Below are 15,610 nucleotides of genomic sequence, written 5' to 3'. Positions count from 1 at the left end.
GGGCTGGCATTATAGATGGCCTGAATTATTACTGACCATCGAATGTTCTACTAGTAATTTTAGTAAGATAGATTATGATTTTAATAAATGGTAATTTAATAGATAATAATGTCAATAAATAAGTAATTTAAATGACAAAAAAAATTTTTTATAATTTTTTTTATCCGGATAATGGGTCAAACCGGATATTTTCTATCCGGATATTTATCCGGATAAAAACCGCGGTATCCGGATAGCTATTTTTTTTCCGGGTATCCGGATACCGCGGTTTTATCCGTGCACGGATCGAAGCACTACCAATAAATTGCTCTAAATTATATCACGTGATGAACTAAAGTTAATTACGAAATTTTACTATTAATAATTATTTATAGGAATTATCGCCTACCATCACACTTTCACACAAAGGATCTCTCAACAGTGGGCTAGCTCCACAAAAGCAGATACGTTCGCGATCTTTTCTATACTATTAATTTGTCCTCCTAATAGTACAGTACAGTAATAGAAATATTTACAGACTCACAAGCTACTATTCACACCTTTTACTCGCTCAATTCCGAAAAACACATCACGCCGTTTCCAGGAAGCACGCTCGAATTCAATCAGGAATTTACTATCGACAGAAATATATATCCGCTAAACCCTAAAGAAACTCATTAACTAGTATCGTCGTTTGAACATCACCTATCATACAAATCTTTAACGTTGATCAAAGAATTAACAATTGCCGATTATATTGACTGGTTACACTCACATCTGGATGTTATATATCTTCCTACACTAGACATTCTCAACCAGAATTTCCGAGACTTCTACAAGTTCTTTCAACATGTTTCTTTTGCAACAATGAATAGAAACTAACAGACAATTATGGTCATGCCCTTCGGTCACACGTTTAATATCAATCTTCCAGAAACACAAAGATTTATTCTGGACCCTTCTCACCCTGAAGACAGTTCTCATCGCTGCAATCTTTTAATTGGATGCATTAAGATATTTCTACGATTATAGAAAACAAGACATTAACCACCTTTTTATTGAACTTAATACCAAAAGACTTGATAGCCACTTTCCGCGCCGCCATCAGCACAGACAAACTTCTCAAAAAACTTTTATGTAACTTCGTTTATAATTTAGTACATTATTTACATTATGATATAGTATGCACAGATATTTGGAAATACCGTTGTGAACTATTCTCGGAGTGGAAATAACGTAACAATATTAACAAAAACTCTTTCAAGAAATTTCGAGCCCGCAAAAACAACAAAAAAATCGCATCAAGATTCGACCGATTCAAACATCTCCGACCGAAAAAACACGCGTCGAGAACGTTACAATTATCTTTATCGTAACCCTTACAATGCTTAACGTCAAAATACGGATGACACTATGTGGATATATTTTCTAACTCTAATTTTTTACATAATGTGCCTTGGTTAAATTTATTTGATTTTTCTTTAGATTTTACTTTACTTTTTTCTTCTTTAGATTTTTTTCTTCTTCCTCTTAACTTTTAACTTTTATTATATATGGGATGTGTATTACTAGTTGAATATGCGTACGTAGTTAGTATGTGAATTTTACCTCTGTGCCTATGTATCTGTTTCAGCAGTTTACTTGCCTTTATTGTAATAAAATAAAATAAATAAAAAAATTAATAGGAATGTATTGATTTTATCCAAATAGTATTTATTTGTTATAATATGTAAACTGATAAAAATTTTTAATTTCTTGATGCGTGATCAGATGAAAATAAAAACCCATGTGGCTAGATCAAATTATTTTTTACTTTATATTTGGGAAAAAAATTAAATAAAATGAATTTAAAAATTGAATTTTATATAGTAACGACTGAGTTATTTTAACAAGTTATTCAAATTAATGTATTTTTTTATTATATTATTTCGGATCATATTCATTATAGTAAAATTTCTTTTTTAATAATAAATTGCATTATTTTTTTAAATAAACGTGATAGTATGCATCCTAAAGTTTTTATTTAAAAATGCACTTAGCATATAGTAAATACAAGTTCTCGACGTTTTTTTTAATTATTTTATTAAATAAATAAAAAAATTCATTTTTTTTATTAAAACGAAAAATCTTTTTAAAAAAAGGCAGGATTTGAGATAAACTTAAACTGTGGCTGCTAAACATTCATGATGGACGTATTAAACAATTTAATAAAGATAATAATATAATTTAATTTGTAATTTATATTTTTTTTATTAATTATCAGAAGATCCCTGTTATGTTAAATGTTTACTTGTTAACGATCGAATTACTAGTAATTCGTAAAAAAATTGAATGTACGAGATTATATCTCGTAAATCTTTAATAAATGTGAAAAATATTAATAACTGGTTGGCCCAATTTTTGGCCATCAATTTTTTTTCCATAAGAGCATTTATACTGTTCTTTTTTCTTCTTCGGACAGCATTTTCAAATTTTTCAGTTGACGCGGCCGTTTCATTTGTCGTTCCTATTGTGAGCTTTACCTTTTAGAGGCAGGAGAAATAGGTCTTGTACGTTTCTTGTATAACGAAAGTTCTGGTTGAATCTCATTATTAGAAAAAAATTTCTTGAACAGCTGCTTTATTTGAAAGTTGTTCATCTTTGAGTTCATCACGTTTTAATGCAAGTTGACCTTCTAACTGATGTTGAGAGCGAAGCAGTACTTAAGAATTAACATTAGACCTGCTAATTTTCTTTCTTTGCATTTTTTTGAGAATAATTTCGCTATAATATTAATGAATGGAGTATTAAGAAAAATGACAAGAAAATAAGTTAAATTGACACAATTGGAAATAAATCATGAGTGTGAAAATTATACTGTAAATTTACTTAATTGATTTCGTACGACCGAGTCGAAGAAAAGGTTGTCCGTAACAAATGAGGTTGCTGAGGTTGAGGTTGCTGAGGTTGCTGAGGTTGTTGATATTGTTGACATTGTTGATAATGTCGAAAGTTGAAATTGAAATCGTTGAAATTGTTGAAATTGTTGACATTGTTGATAATGTCGAAAGTTGAAATTGAAGTTGTTGAAGTTGTTGAAATAGTTGAAGTTGTTGAAATTGTTGAAGTTGTTGAAATTGTTGAAGTTGTTGAAGTTGTTGATATTCAGAATCTTCAAAATCGAGATAGTAAGGGCAATGGCATTATTACGTAATATTTTAGGGTGGGAGTAAAGAAAGGTCTTAATATATATGGTGAAACATAAGATTTTATATTAAAACTTATAATAAATGGATATTACATAATAAATGTCACTGCCCTAAGATTCCATGATGATTTAAAAAATTTATAGAATTAAGTAGGGCGAAAATAATTCTGATTTTTTGAATTTTTGTATTTTTTGAGGAAAAATACCTTAGTCTTTTTATAAGGCCTATTTACTATAACTATTTCAACATCCTATAATATTTATATTCGGTAAGATTATCTATAAGAAAAGTTGAAATAACCTTTTGATTGACATGCAGTTTATTCAATTCTTTTTTTTTATAGATAAATACTTATAATATTTCATCTGAATTTAATAACACTATTATAGAGTATTATAGGATTACAACAATAAACTTAACAATTTTATCATTGAATGAATTAATATGAAACAATTTTTCTCCTGTAAACATCTAATGAAATGATAAATTTGGTTAATAAAAAAGATAAGAAGAGATAAGGGAATGCGAAATAGTGTCATTATTATCAAAAAAACTTGTTTGTGAGAATTTTTTTTAATAATTGCAGGTAATGTATCCAGCTGTATTACGATGATTTATCAGCAGATTTTTCATTTTTTTCATTTTTTTTTTTCTTTACATTCCATGAACATCTTACCAAAGAAAACTATTTTATCAAGATAGGACAAAAATGAAACCTATTGTTCTTCACTTTATTCTTCGAAGTTAGAACCGACAATGGTTTAAACTTTAAACTGCAATTAATGTATCACGACAATTTATCAGCAGGTCAAGATTAAAGTTCGCGGAGTTATCAATATTTCTAATTTTGAATAAATATTTGTTTTATTAATAAAAAGTAATAAATTGTCTTTCATAAAATAAACCAATTAGGTACGCATTTTCCTTTTTAATAGGGACGCTTAAGGTTTATTTACTTAATCATGGGTGGGTATAAAAAAAAATATCCTGTTTATTTATTTAAATTTTTTATTTACGTTTTTGTGGCTGAAGATTGCATTAAATAACATGAGGTGATTGAAATAATACATAATAACAAATGAATAGGATAAATTTTGGTATATTTAAAGTTATATATGGTTAAATCGATGTTTTACAAATTTATCCTAATCTGGAAACATCAGCTGGATTTTTTTGGAATGAACTTCAATCACCGCAGTAGTGACCAATCAATTCCATTTAGATGTTTCATTGTATAACATTGTATAACTATGATACCTGTTTCGTGACACAAAAAATTTCTGTAAAAGGAAATCGAAAAAGAACAAAAGAAATTTTTTTTTTTTTTTTTTGAAAAAAAAATCAAATATTCTTTAATATTCAATAGAATTCTTTAATAATTGTCTTTTTTTTTATAAATATTTTATTCATTTTATTTCTATACTTGATTTCAAGTCGGTAATTATATAAAAATAAGTATAAAATTTACACTTATAATATAATAAATTGTTTTTTTAATGTGAAAGAACGTAAATAATTTTTAATAAATAACGGTAATACAAGTGAGTAATTTAATGGCATCAAATGATCAATGCGATAGGAGTAACTTTAAAATTTTTTTTTTTTATTTTATTTATTTTTTTTTATGGTAAACACGTTCTCGAATGAACGGCAAACGCCAATTTTTGATAAAGATAAGGTAATGTTACAATTGTTACATGATCTACAGAATTCTTAAAAAGAAAAAAGAAAAAAAAGAATTAAAAATCTTCCCACGTAATGAATCCATTAAAAAAAGTGATTGATAACAAAAAATTTGAATTGTATAAAAAAAGTAAAGTATTTTTTTTTATTGTTTTACAATCTACTATAATATGATTTTTATTAGTAATATGATCCTTATCTTTTTTTTTCAACTAACTTTGAATGGCCGATGTAAAAAAAAAATAAATATGCATATAATATTTGAAAATTAATATAAACCAAATTGAGTCTCAAAAAAAAAAAAACTTGTTTAAAAAGATATGCAATTAAAGTATTACAGATTAATAATTTTTATTTATATAGCATATATTATATCCGGAATTTGTACGGAAGGACTTATCAAAATTTTATCAATAGTTTTTTAAAAAAGGAAAGATTGTTGCAGGATTTGATATATTCATTTTTACATGCATCAATTGCATCATCACTAATCAATATAAACAAATTGGACAAAGTAACAAGCACAAAAGAAAAAAAGAAAAAAAATTCAATTTTTTTTTATTTTGTCAAAATTTAGTGGTATTTTTTTGCGTGAAATATTTAAGAAAAAAAATAAAAATGATAGTTTTTTTAGAAAAAATATATATTTTTTTCGATATTATTCATCTCAAAATATAAATTATATATTTTTAAGAATATTTTTAATTTCTTTTATTTCTTTTTCTCTTATTCAAAATTTTATTCGGAAAAACATTGATTGCAAATTTGTCGTACAAATTGCACTATCTAATAGACCGAAATTCTATACAATTTTCTTTTGCTGTTCTGTGAAGCCATCATGAAGTACAACACGTGATCTTCTTACGTAAAAATTTCGTAATCAGCTATATCACGTGATCGTATTACGTCTCTTTGTTGAAAAATCCCAATCAATATCAAGGTTTAAACCGCCTCAAATATACAGTCAGATATCAAGCCAATGGCCGTCAATTCTTCTTCAACCATGACAAAAGATATATTTATTGCAAAAAAATTGAAAAGTTTCGTCATGATTATAGTTCAAACCTCGTACCGCAAAGAGGGAACGCGCCCGCTTCAAACGGTTTTTTAGTTACTCCTATTTTAATTTTTTTTTTTATCGCTGTGATCGCATCTTCCGTTCCGCTCACTCTATAATCAAAGATCCAGATCTCATGGACATGGAACACAAATTGGCTACCGCCAAAAAGCATAGATTTTTTTTTAAAAATCACGAGTTATTAACAAACCGATTAAACATTTGAGATATCACAAATCCGATCAAAATTCTTGTAGGGATAATTACAAATTTCTTTTACCAACAACTTCATTAGTTTAGCCGACCGGCTACATCGAAAACTTCAACTACTACTCCTAACACAAATACTGAGTCGCAAACTTCGGTTTCGACTTATGATTAAGTTCCTCTTCAAACACCTTCTACAACACCTGTTTTTAATCATGGATATGATTTTGCTATACCAGATGACCTTTTACTTTTTATACCTAACGGTAGTGCTTCGATCCGGATTGATCCATTGGTTAGGATCACAACATTTTTCTATTATTTTTGTCAAACTATAATTTTTGTCAGATTTGAAAAAATTATTCTTCTTCAAATTTTATTAATTTTGGCCAAACTTATAGCTCCAACTCAAATAAACCGTTGCCAAACCGTAGTAAACCGCGGATTGATCCGTTAAAAACCCATCCGGATCGAAGCACTACCTAACGGTCTCCTTTACGTACAGGGTACTCGCACGAAACGTACCTTCATAATACCGGGTGGCAACAGATGGTTTACAGAAGTTAGACGACTCAAACGAGACTAATCAATCAAAACTCCTCAATACATCTCTTAAGAAAATAGAACAACGCGTGAATCTTACGCATGATCTTACTCGTTTCCAAAACGTTTATCACTAACACATGACGTCGTTCTCTGAACGTCGTGATAGTCTCAAAAAGAAAAAAATTAAAAGCGATCATCATTGTTGAGCAATAATTTTAGAGTCACCTATTTTTTTTTTATCACACACGTAGCTAATATATTTCACTTTACTACATCATTAACGTATTGACAAGTGGCGGCCTCGTGCCGAAAGCAAAATACGGATCTTAATTAGAATTTTCTTTTTTAGAGTTGTCTTTTAGCCCCTTCGGGGAAGAGAGACTTGTCCCTATTTATTCCTTAATTCACCCCAGTGCTTTTAACTTTGTTTGGTGGCGTAGCTTCATCAGGGAAGTCGTACTCTTTTTCGAAGGGTGAGGTCCTGCCATCAGGAATTTGCTGGTGTCGGGATGAATGTTCTAGTGTGGATTTACAATTAGTTCCCTTTGTTTATTTTATTACATATAGTTATAAATATATCTCTGCCAATGATTTCTACTCTTGAATAAAAAAAAATCAAGATTAAACCATATTTACTTTTATATATATATCGATATTGCTAATATTAAACTATGATATGTAGTCTCTTAATGGAACATCCTTATAATACAAAATTTTCTTATTCTTTCGGATTTTGACTTGTTAGTTCCCAATCAAGATTTTTTTCGCCAGAGTTCTATAGAAAAAAATAAAAAAAATTGTCATGATTAAAAATAAATATCAAATTAATAATAAACTGAAAAGTAAAGTAAATAAACCAATTTAAGGTAGCAAATATTTTTTCAAATATGGTTTGTTCGTAAGTGTTTATGTTTCACTGAATTCAATAGTTCATAGGTTCCTTGATCCCTTTGGACACACGTCTAGTCTTCTAGAGCTTCAAACAGGTCAGGTGATATCAGATGACACTACGTTTCGATAGGATTCCGGTGCCAGAAAAGAAAAACAAATTAATAAAAAAAAGCTAAATTTTTTTTTTAAATATTCGAAAATGAAAACTTACTTGCGATTCAGGAAACAGTCTTGAAGCCAGAGTCTAGGATGTCCAGAATGAGTTGTCGTGGTCCGAAAATTGTGATTATAATTTTGGCCGAAATTAACCTAATTTCAGCCAGAATTAACATTAAAATAATATATTTTTTATTCAGAATCGATTTTTTATTTATTTATTTTACAATTTTCGTCTTTACAAAAAAATTCATCTAACTATTAAAATCACTATTACCATATTACCATTCAGATTGAAATAAAGAAATTTAAGCATTTTAATGCTTTCTTTTTTAAGCGCCACTCTTCTAGTATCTGATAATATAGTTTTATAACTATAAAAATTACGTTCAATATCTACACTAGATACTCATATATATCTCAAAGCTAATGAACTAAGTTCTGGTAATAAATGTGATTTACCGCCAATATATATCTAAATCTTTAAATTCTTCCATAGATTCATTTAATCCACAGTAAATAGTACTCCATTCTATCTTGTATTAAAGTATCTGTCAGAAATTGAAATTCTTCAATAATTTTATAATCTCCCATATTACGATGAGCTATATTGGATTGAATAAATCTTGGGTCAAAGCATTGTATTGCTCTAAATAGTGGTAAAGCTGGATTATTAGGCCGGTGACATAAAATTTTAAAAATGACCCGGCCGGCCGGCATTTTTTTTTTATATATGTAAAAATTTTTTATATGTGAAATTTTTTTTATGCACATTGGCCAAAAACTTAAAATCACGTGATAAAAATTTTTTACTATAAAAAAAATTTCCATTTTTCGAAAAACTGACCCGGCCGGGTCACGAGAATCTAAATTTTTTTTTTGCCCGGCCTTAGTAGATATATGTTTTTCACATATTATTAGCTGTAACTTTATTAATGATTGATTAATGATTTAGAATTCTTTAAAATACGAAACAAATTTGTTTATTCACGAATAATGAACCTTCAAGCTTTTCTTTCAGCAGGAAGAAGGAATCCTCCAGTTTCAAACGAAATAGAGCAAATTTTTAATGAAAGACATTATGATAGAGAACCATTTATCTCATCATTTTCTAAGGCTTTATGAAAAATATTTTCTTACCTGCTACAATTGTACGTAATAAAATATATAAAAATTTCTACTACAACAATGCAAGGTTGGCGAAAAATATGGAAGATATGCATACTGTTGAGTGTAATATTCCTGAATTTCCTGATTATGGAGTTAATGATATGATGGACGTCAAAGAAACAAATGCTTCAGAATATATCAGCATCTTAATATTTTCAAAAAAAAAATTCATGGAATTGATGAAGAAAATATTGAAGAAGCTATAAAGGATGCTTTTATGCAAACAGATAATGTTTGGAAAGATAAAAGTTTTAAATTTGTAAAGTTGATACAGATACTGATTTCTTAGTCTTAACATGTGATGGGAATAGCTTGTGAAAATTTAATGAATAAGTGTTTATATTACATAAACTTGATAGCAGAGATAATATGACAGTAATCATCATTATTATAGTAGGCTTTTACATGGATTGGATATGGAAAAATGGATGGTTCTCGATGTGTAGAAGGAAAATTAAATATTAGGCCAGTTAGAATAAAGCAAATAACTAGGATTAATTATGCTGTATAATAAATTAAATTATAAATGTATGAAACAAGTTAATATTTTTTTTTGTATGTGATGCTTATCTTTCAAGCATTTTTTTTAAAAAGATTGCTAAGATAAAAAGCTAGATGCGAAACTTTTAATTCTTATTTCTGTTTTTTTAGCTAACGTTCATATGGATCATGACTGTATATCTTGTCTTTGTATTACTTCCAATTAAGGATTATATTTATTAACATTTACTATCTATAAATTTCTTTAGAACATACTACTAAAAATTTCGAGTAATCTACTGGATATTAAATGATAAAATTTTAGTATTTGTCATAAATGACGTTTTATTTCACTAGTTTAATACTAAAGAATTATACCTGGCAAAAAATTTCTCTGAAATGCATCATCGTTATCTGAAATTTGATTTTATCTTTAAAAAACGATTAAGCAGCATAGAATTTTATATATTTCAACTTAATAAAATAAATTTTATTTGCATATAAATAAAAACTCGTAAAAAATCTAATTGTTTGGCAAATAATTACATTTATCTCCTAATGATTTGAAATACTTCATAATCTTTTATTGGGAAATCAGCTTCAGTATCTCTTATCCTTTTTTCATAATGCTCCTTACTACAATAAGTTACATTGAAGTTTGTAGATACATCATCTAAATCTAAATTTTTATAAGAATTTATGTTAAGATCATATCCAAACTGTGGACCACATTTAATGCTATTATCTAAAGCACAATTTGCATTTTTTACATTACTTAAAATTGCATCTTTAATATTCATACTTTTAAATGAAAAAATAAAACTATCTTTAGTTTGGGTCCATAAATCAGAAGATTCCCATTCTAGAGGATTATATCCACCAAGAATTTCTTCAGTTTCTTCCACTTTAATAAATGTAACAGTTCTGGGTTTACCATCACATAATTCATGAAATTTTTTAGGTGTAAATCCATCTCGACTTCCTCTTAATAATAAGTCAAATTTATATGGTAAATATGATTCACTATAATTATTATCATTAATAATCACTTTATCAACCCATTTTGAGACAGTTGAAATAATATTAATATCAATAATTTGTGAAATTTTTCTTGGACTTAAAATGTTGTCATTTGACACACTACCAGGATCCAAATGAGAATTTAACAATTCTTCATATAGTTGTTGACCTAAGAGTTTTTGATATGGACGAACTTTTTGTGAAAATTCCCTGGACGATAAGCAATAAAATCTAATTAAAGGCAAACAGTGCTGTAAGATATTTTTCATTGTCTTAAAATCATCATCTGACCAAGTTTTAGGATCTGGAATAAGATTTGGATTTTTCGCAAGACCCCATTTTAATACATGCTCCCAAATTTCAACTTCTTTCATTTGCAAATCATCTCTTTTAATAAGCGAAACTAATGACTTTTCAGAAAGTGAAATAAAATCAATTGAATTAAATATTTTATCAGGGGATTGAGCCATTAAATTTGTACAAAATTCGTGAAGTTCTAATAAATTATTAGATTGCGAACTAATTTGTTGAGCAAACTCAAAATGATGTTCTATCCACTCTGGCTTATTTTCAATTAAATATTTTTGTAAATAATCAACTAATTCTTTAAGATGAAGGTTATCTGCAGCGACCAAAACTTTAAGAAAGTCAGAAGTATCGTTCACATTTAACGGAAGAATACCACCATAAATATACCTATATTACAAAAATTTAATAAATATTATAAATCATAAATATTATCAGTTATAAGATAGATTAACTTGTTATATAACTTACTCTAAAATTATTTGAAATATTTCCGATGAAATATTTGATAGTTTAATATGTGTTAAATCATTATAATTGTTCCTTTTATTGGAAGTTAAAATTCGTCGAAAATATGAAGAACGGTAACACAAAATATTCATGTGAGCATGTAGTGCTCCTACCGGGTCAAGTCGGGTCGGGTTTTGAGGAAATATTCGACCCGATCTGAATAAAAAAATATAAGACTCGTATTTATTCGGGTCTCATATTTTCGTAACCCGACCCTTGACTCGACCGAGTATAATTTAACTCGTGTAACCCAGGTTAGACCCGAACATTTAAGTAAAATGGGTACTAACTTATATTATGTGAGATTTTCTTATAATAATAACAAAATTAATTTCCTTTTATTTGAAAAAAAGGCAACTCAGTGATTAACCACTAGTAGCCACCTGAAATTTGTATCATGAATGGTTATACAAAACATGTAACACTAGCTCTTATTTTCTCCTAGACTAATTAAATAAAATAAAATTAAAAATACGAATTTTGAACCTGGTTTAATATAATAAAAGTCAAAGAATTAGGCAAAATAATTAGCAGATATTCAAATCAAAGATAAATTGGAATTCTAAAGCTATCAGAAAAATATTATTCTCAAAAGTCAAAGGTTAATTTTTTTATTTTTCTGATTAAGCTATGTTAATATTTGTTAAAACTAATTCTTGGCTTAATTTTGGCCAAAATTATAATTTTCCCAGAATTAAAAACATCCGGGTCGATCCGGGTCAAAACCCGGGTCAAACCCGGGTCAAGGAAATTTATAACCCGACCCGGCGGGTCGGGTCATGCGGGTCATGCGGGTCACGGGTCATTAAAAATCATTAGTATCGACCCGATTTAAAAGTCGAGTCGGGTCAAATTAACCCGGGTTGACTCGTATCATTCGGAGCACTATGAGCATGAAATATTTTTACGTTAGGGTCTTCACCAACTTCAATTGTTGTATCATAATATTTATCATCTTTCAATAATTCAAGGTAATTTTGACTTAATTTCGTAAAAAATTGAGTAAACATTTTTTTAAAAGAATAAGGTTTTTATTGTGGTGGGAAAATTTATAATTATTTCATACTAGTAAACTAACCCTTTACGTTAAATTGTTGCCAATCTGCACAACCTGTGGCTTATCACTTTCAAATGATTGCTTGTGGCTTTTTTTTTTTTAATATTAATAGCCGCCGCTGTTATACCCGTGAACTCGGTGGAGGTAGAATCAAGAGCATTTATTAGGCTGTTCTATAGCAACTTTATTGTTTGTTTAATATACCCCACCCTCTTTTGGTAAACATATAATGACGGCCATCGGAACGTACACATGACCCCTACAGCCAATCAAATAATTCTAACCATGACAAATATGGAGTAGATCAGCAGGCGCAAAAGTATCTGTCACGTGATGGTTCAATTAAAGATATTTGAAATGCTCAGTTAAATTAGAGATCTGAATAGAGGATTAGAAGTTAAATTTCGTCGGAATTTAATAGAAATTTGGCCAAAATGAATGAAATCCGAGTTTACACTGACGGCCAGCTGTAGGCTTCTAATACTAAAGAATTATATATACCAAAATTTCCCTGAAAACTGTTAATGAGAATTTGGCTTTACCCTTAACAAATGAAACAAAAACGATTAATAATCGTTAGCAAGTATGAGATTTTATTTATTCTAACTTGATATAAAGAATAAAATAAATATTATTTGCGTATAATTAAACTCGTAAAACCATCTAGTTCAGAAAGTAGTTATTAAACCCTGTACGCCTAGTTGTTTGTTTGTACTGCAAGCATGACCAATCATGTAAAATCAAATTTTGAGCTAACTCACATTGGAATCCTACGGTAGATAATAATTCATTGCGAGTTGATGATCCTATATATTTTAGAATAAAATTTATAAAATTTTCATAAAATTTTATAATTTCTTTGAGTATTATTAAAATATAAATATATCTTTTCGACTTTTCTTATTTAAAGCATCTTTCTTAGTTCTTCCATTCAAAATAATTATGGAGTTAAAATAATTATTATAACTACATGCATCCTTCACAATGATTAATATATAAACTATGAATTAATGTTTATCATGTAATGCTTATAAGTAATTGTTTTTCTGAATACAGTAATTGTATATATATAATTTTATATATATAATTTTAATATTAATGTTTCATTTTTCGTAAAATTATAAGTTGCGGCAAAAAGTTTTAATGAATTCTTATAATTAAAACAATTCTATTATAGCTTTATATCTTTTATGAGAAAAAATTTATCAGACATATGGTTTTTATAATGAAAATGTCAAAAAAATCACCATGTGGTGATCATTACCGCACCAGCATCAAAACTGATTCTGGTAAGATGATAATCACCAGCGTGATATTTAGCAATACTATTTATAATTTAATTTATAATTCGATTTAGAAGAAATGAACAATATATACTATTAAACTCGTCACTATAAATATAATTTGCAATTTGCAAAATTTAATACTAAAATTTAAGCGATAATGATCTCATATTGTAATATTGTAATAAAAATAAAAATAAATTATTACTATACACGTACATATAAAATAAAAATTTACATAATGTAATTGTAACCTCTAATCACCGATAATCAGTAAAATCAGTTTCCAACTAAACAAAGAAATAATATATTCAAAATCAGTAATTACTAATCCCGGATCAACAGTTATTGGAAAAGCCCAGTTACTGTAAAGTTATGGCGCAGTAGAGTTAACCCATGAAATTTGATGCATCTGATTCGACAAAAGAAAAAAGGGCGTTAAAAGATTTAACTATTTAAATAAAGGTATTCATTTTCGAATTTAAAAAGTTCAGAGGATGTTTAGTGTTAGTGCAGTATAGTTAGTTTTTTAGTTTTGGTAGTTCTTTAGTTACTTCTTTCTGGGAGACTTTTTAGATAGTATTGTTTTTTTTTTCAAGGATTTTAATAGCAGTTTTCTTTTTATAACAGCAGCAGTTATTGAATATTGCACTAGTAGATAGCTAACTCATAATAATTTTATCTATATGTTCTTTCTATATACTAATAAAACTGGTTGAAAAAAAAAATAATGATTAATACAAGTGACTATGATGACTATGACAGAGAAATACTGACGAAAGATTGTGTTACAAATGTAAAGGTCTTTATTAGTTCGTAAGAATAGTGCGCTTCGGATAATACTAATGATAAAGTTTAAGTTCTATTTATGGTACTTTAAAAATTGTTCTGTTGAGTTTCTGATTAGATCATATCCGATTCAGATCCCATTAATATAATAGATAAGAAATGAACAACTGCCATTAATTTTATTAATAGCGCTAGTAAAAGAGAAAGACAAAAACATTTTCAACACGTTAAAAATGAGAATGAATTCAAATGTCATATCCAAGCCAAAAATTACGTTTAATACTAATGATGAGTCTTTCATTCCAAAACTTATCCTGATACATCATTTGATATACTTAGTACTATTACAGATGATAATCTATTAAAAGATTCATCTGAATCACAAATACCAATTATAGTTGAAGATAGAAATATAAATTCCCCATGCTTACCATTGGTTGATATTAACCAAAATCAAGTTCATACCAATGTTACAAACCAAATATTAATGGTATGTTTCAAAAAATAATATAATTAATAATAATTAATATCTAATAGTTTGCTGATGATTTAAATTCTTAATATAATTATTGAGAACCAAATGAAGAGACCTTTTAATCTTCATGAAAAGATGTACGATTAAACCATGGCTATGTTTCAAAACAAGAAAAAGCTAGCAAACACAAGTTAAACAAATCAAATCCATAACTGAAAAATTGGAAATTATTATAGAAGGGAGGAAAAAGTCCGAGCAGTGGGAGGTATATACATTTGTAAACCATATTTTTTATGTTCTATTTTAATTTTTATTTATATGATAGCAATTTGTGAAAGATGGAGGAGTTAAAGAAATAATAAATGACTGCCTATATCCAAAGGAAGAAACACTTTTATTGCATATAAAAAGACATTTAGCAGTAATGGCTCCTGAAAAAATGCAAAAATATGAACTGACTAAATGGAACATCTTGTGGCAAAGAATTGAAGAAAAGGTAAATTTAGATAGCCTTTTTTATTATCTTTTTATTTATTCATATATTATACTAATAATTGTACTATTATAATAATTATTTAGGTTGGTTCATATTGTTATTCATATTATTATAGAAGCTTATTTGGAACAATATGTTGGCATACGTAGTCATGTTTGAAAGGTCAATTAGAGAAATGAAGTAGATACATCTACTAGCCAAACAGATCTTGCTATATGGAAATCAAGTGATAAAGTCCGGATCGTGGTTTGAAAATCTAGAAACTTTCTTCGATGAAGATGATGAATCTTTACTTTCTCAAATTGTTACAAAAGTGT

General features: G+C 27.9%; 2 protein-coding genes across 2 annotated transcripts; one reads left to right on the top strand and one right to left on the bottom strand.

Moving 5' to 3' along the window:
- Positions 1–9,905: 9,905 nt before the first annotated feature.
- OCT59_001370 (uncharacterized protein) lies at positions 9,906–11,285 on the bottom strand (the record flags this gene model as incomplete). The annotated part of the gene is made up of 3 exons (XM_066139517.1): positions 9,906–10,587; positions 10,669–11,073; positions 11,155–11,285. 3 exons carry the CDS (start codon positions 11,283–11,285, stop codon positions 9,906–9,908), a joined length of 1,218 nt encoding a protein of 405 aa, XP_065988915.1.
- A 2,978-nt stretch (positions 11,286–14,263) lies between these two features.
- OCT59_001369 (uncharacterized protein) lies at positions 14,264–15,442 on the top strand (the record flags this gene model as incomplete). Its single annotated transcript, XM_066139516.1, has 4 exons — positions 14,264–14,349; positions 14,662–14,812; positions 15,123–15,293; positions 15,377–15,442. The coding sequence occupies 4 exons, from the start codon at positions 14,264–14,266 to the stop codon at positions 15,440–15,442; spliced, it is 474 nt and encodes a 157-aa protein (XP_065988914.1).
- Between the last annotated feature and the right edge of the window lie 168 nt (positions 15,443–15,610).

This window comes from Rhizophagus irregularis, chromosome 1 (assembly GCF_026210795.1).
Source record: "Rhizophagus irregularis chromosome 1, complete sequence".
Classification (NCBI taxonomy): Eukaryota; Fungi; Glomeromycota; class Glomeromycetes; order Glomerales; family Glomeraceae; genus Rhizophagus; species Rhizophagus irregularis.
This window is presented reverse-complemented; position numbering and strand designations above follow the sequence as displayed.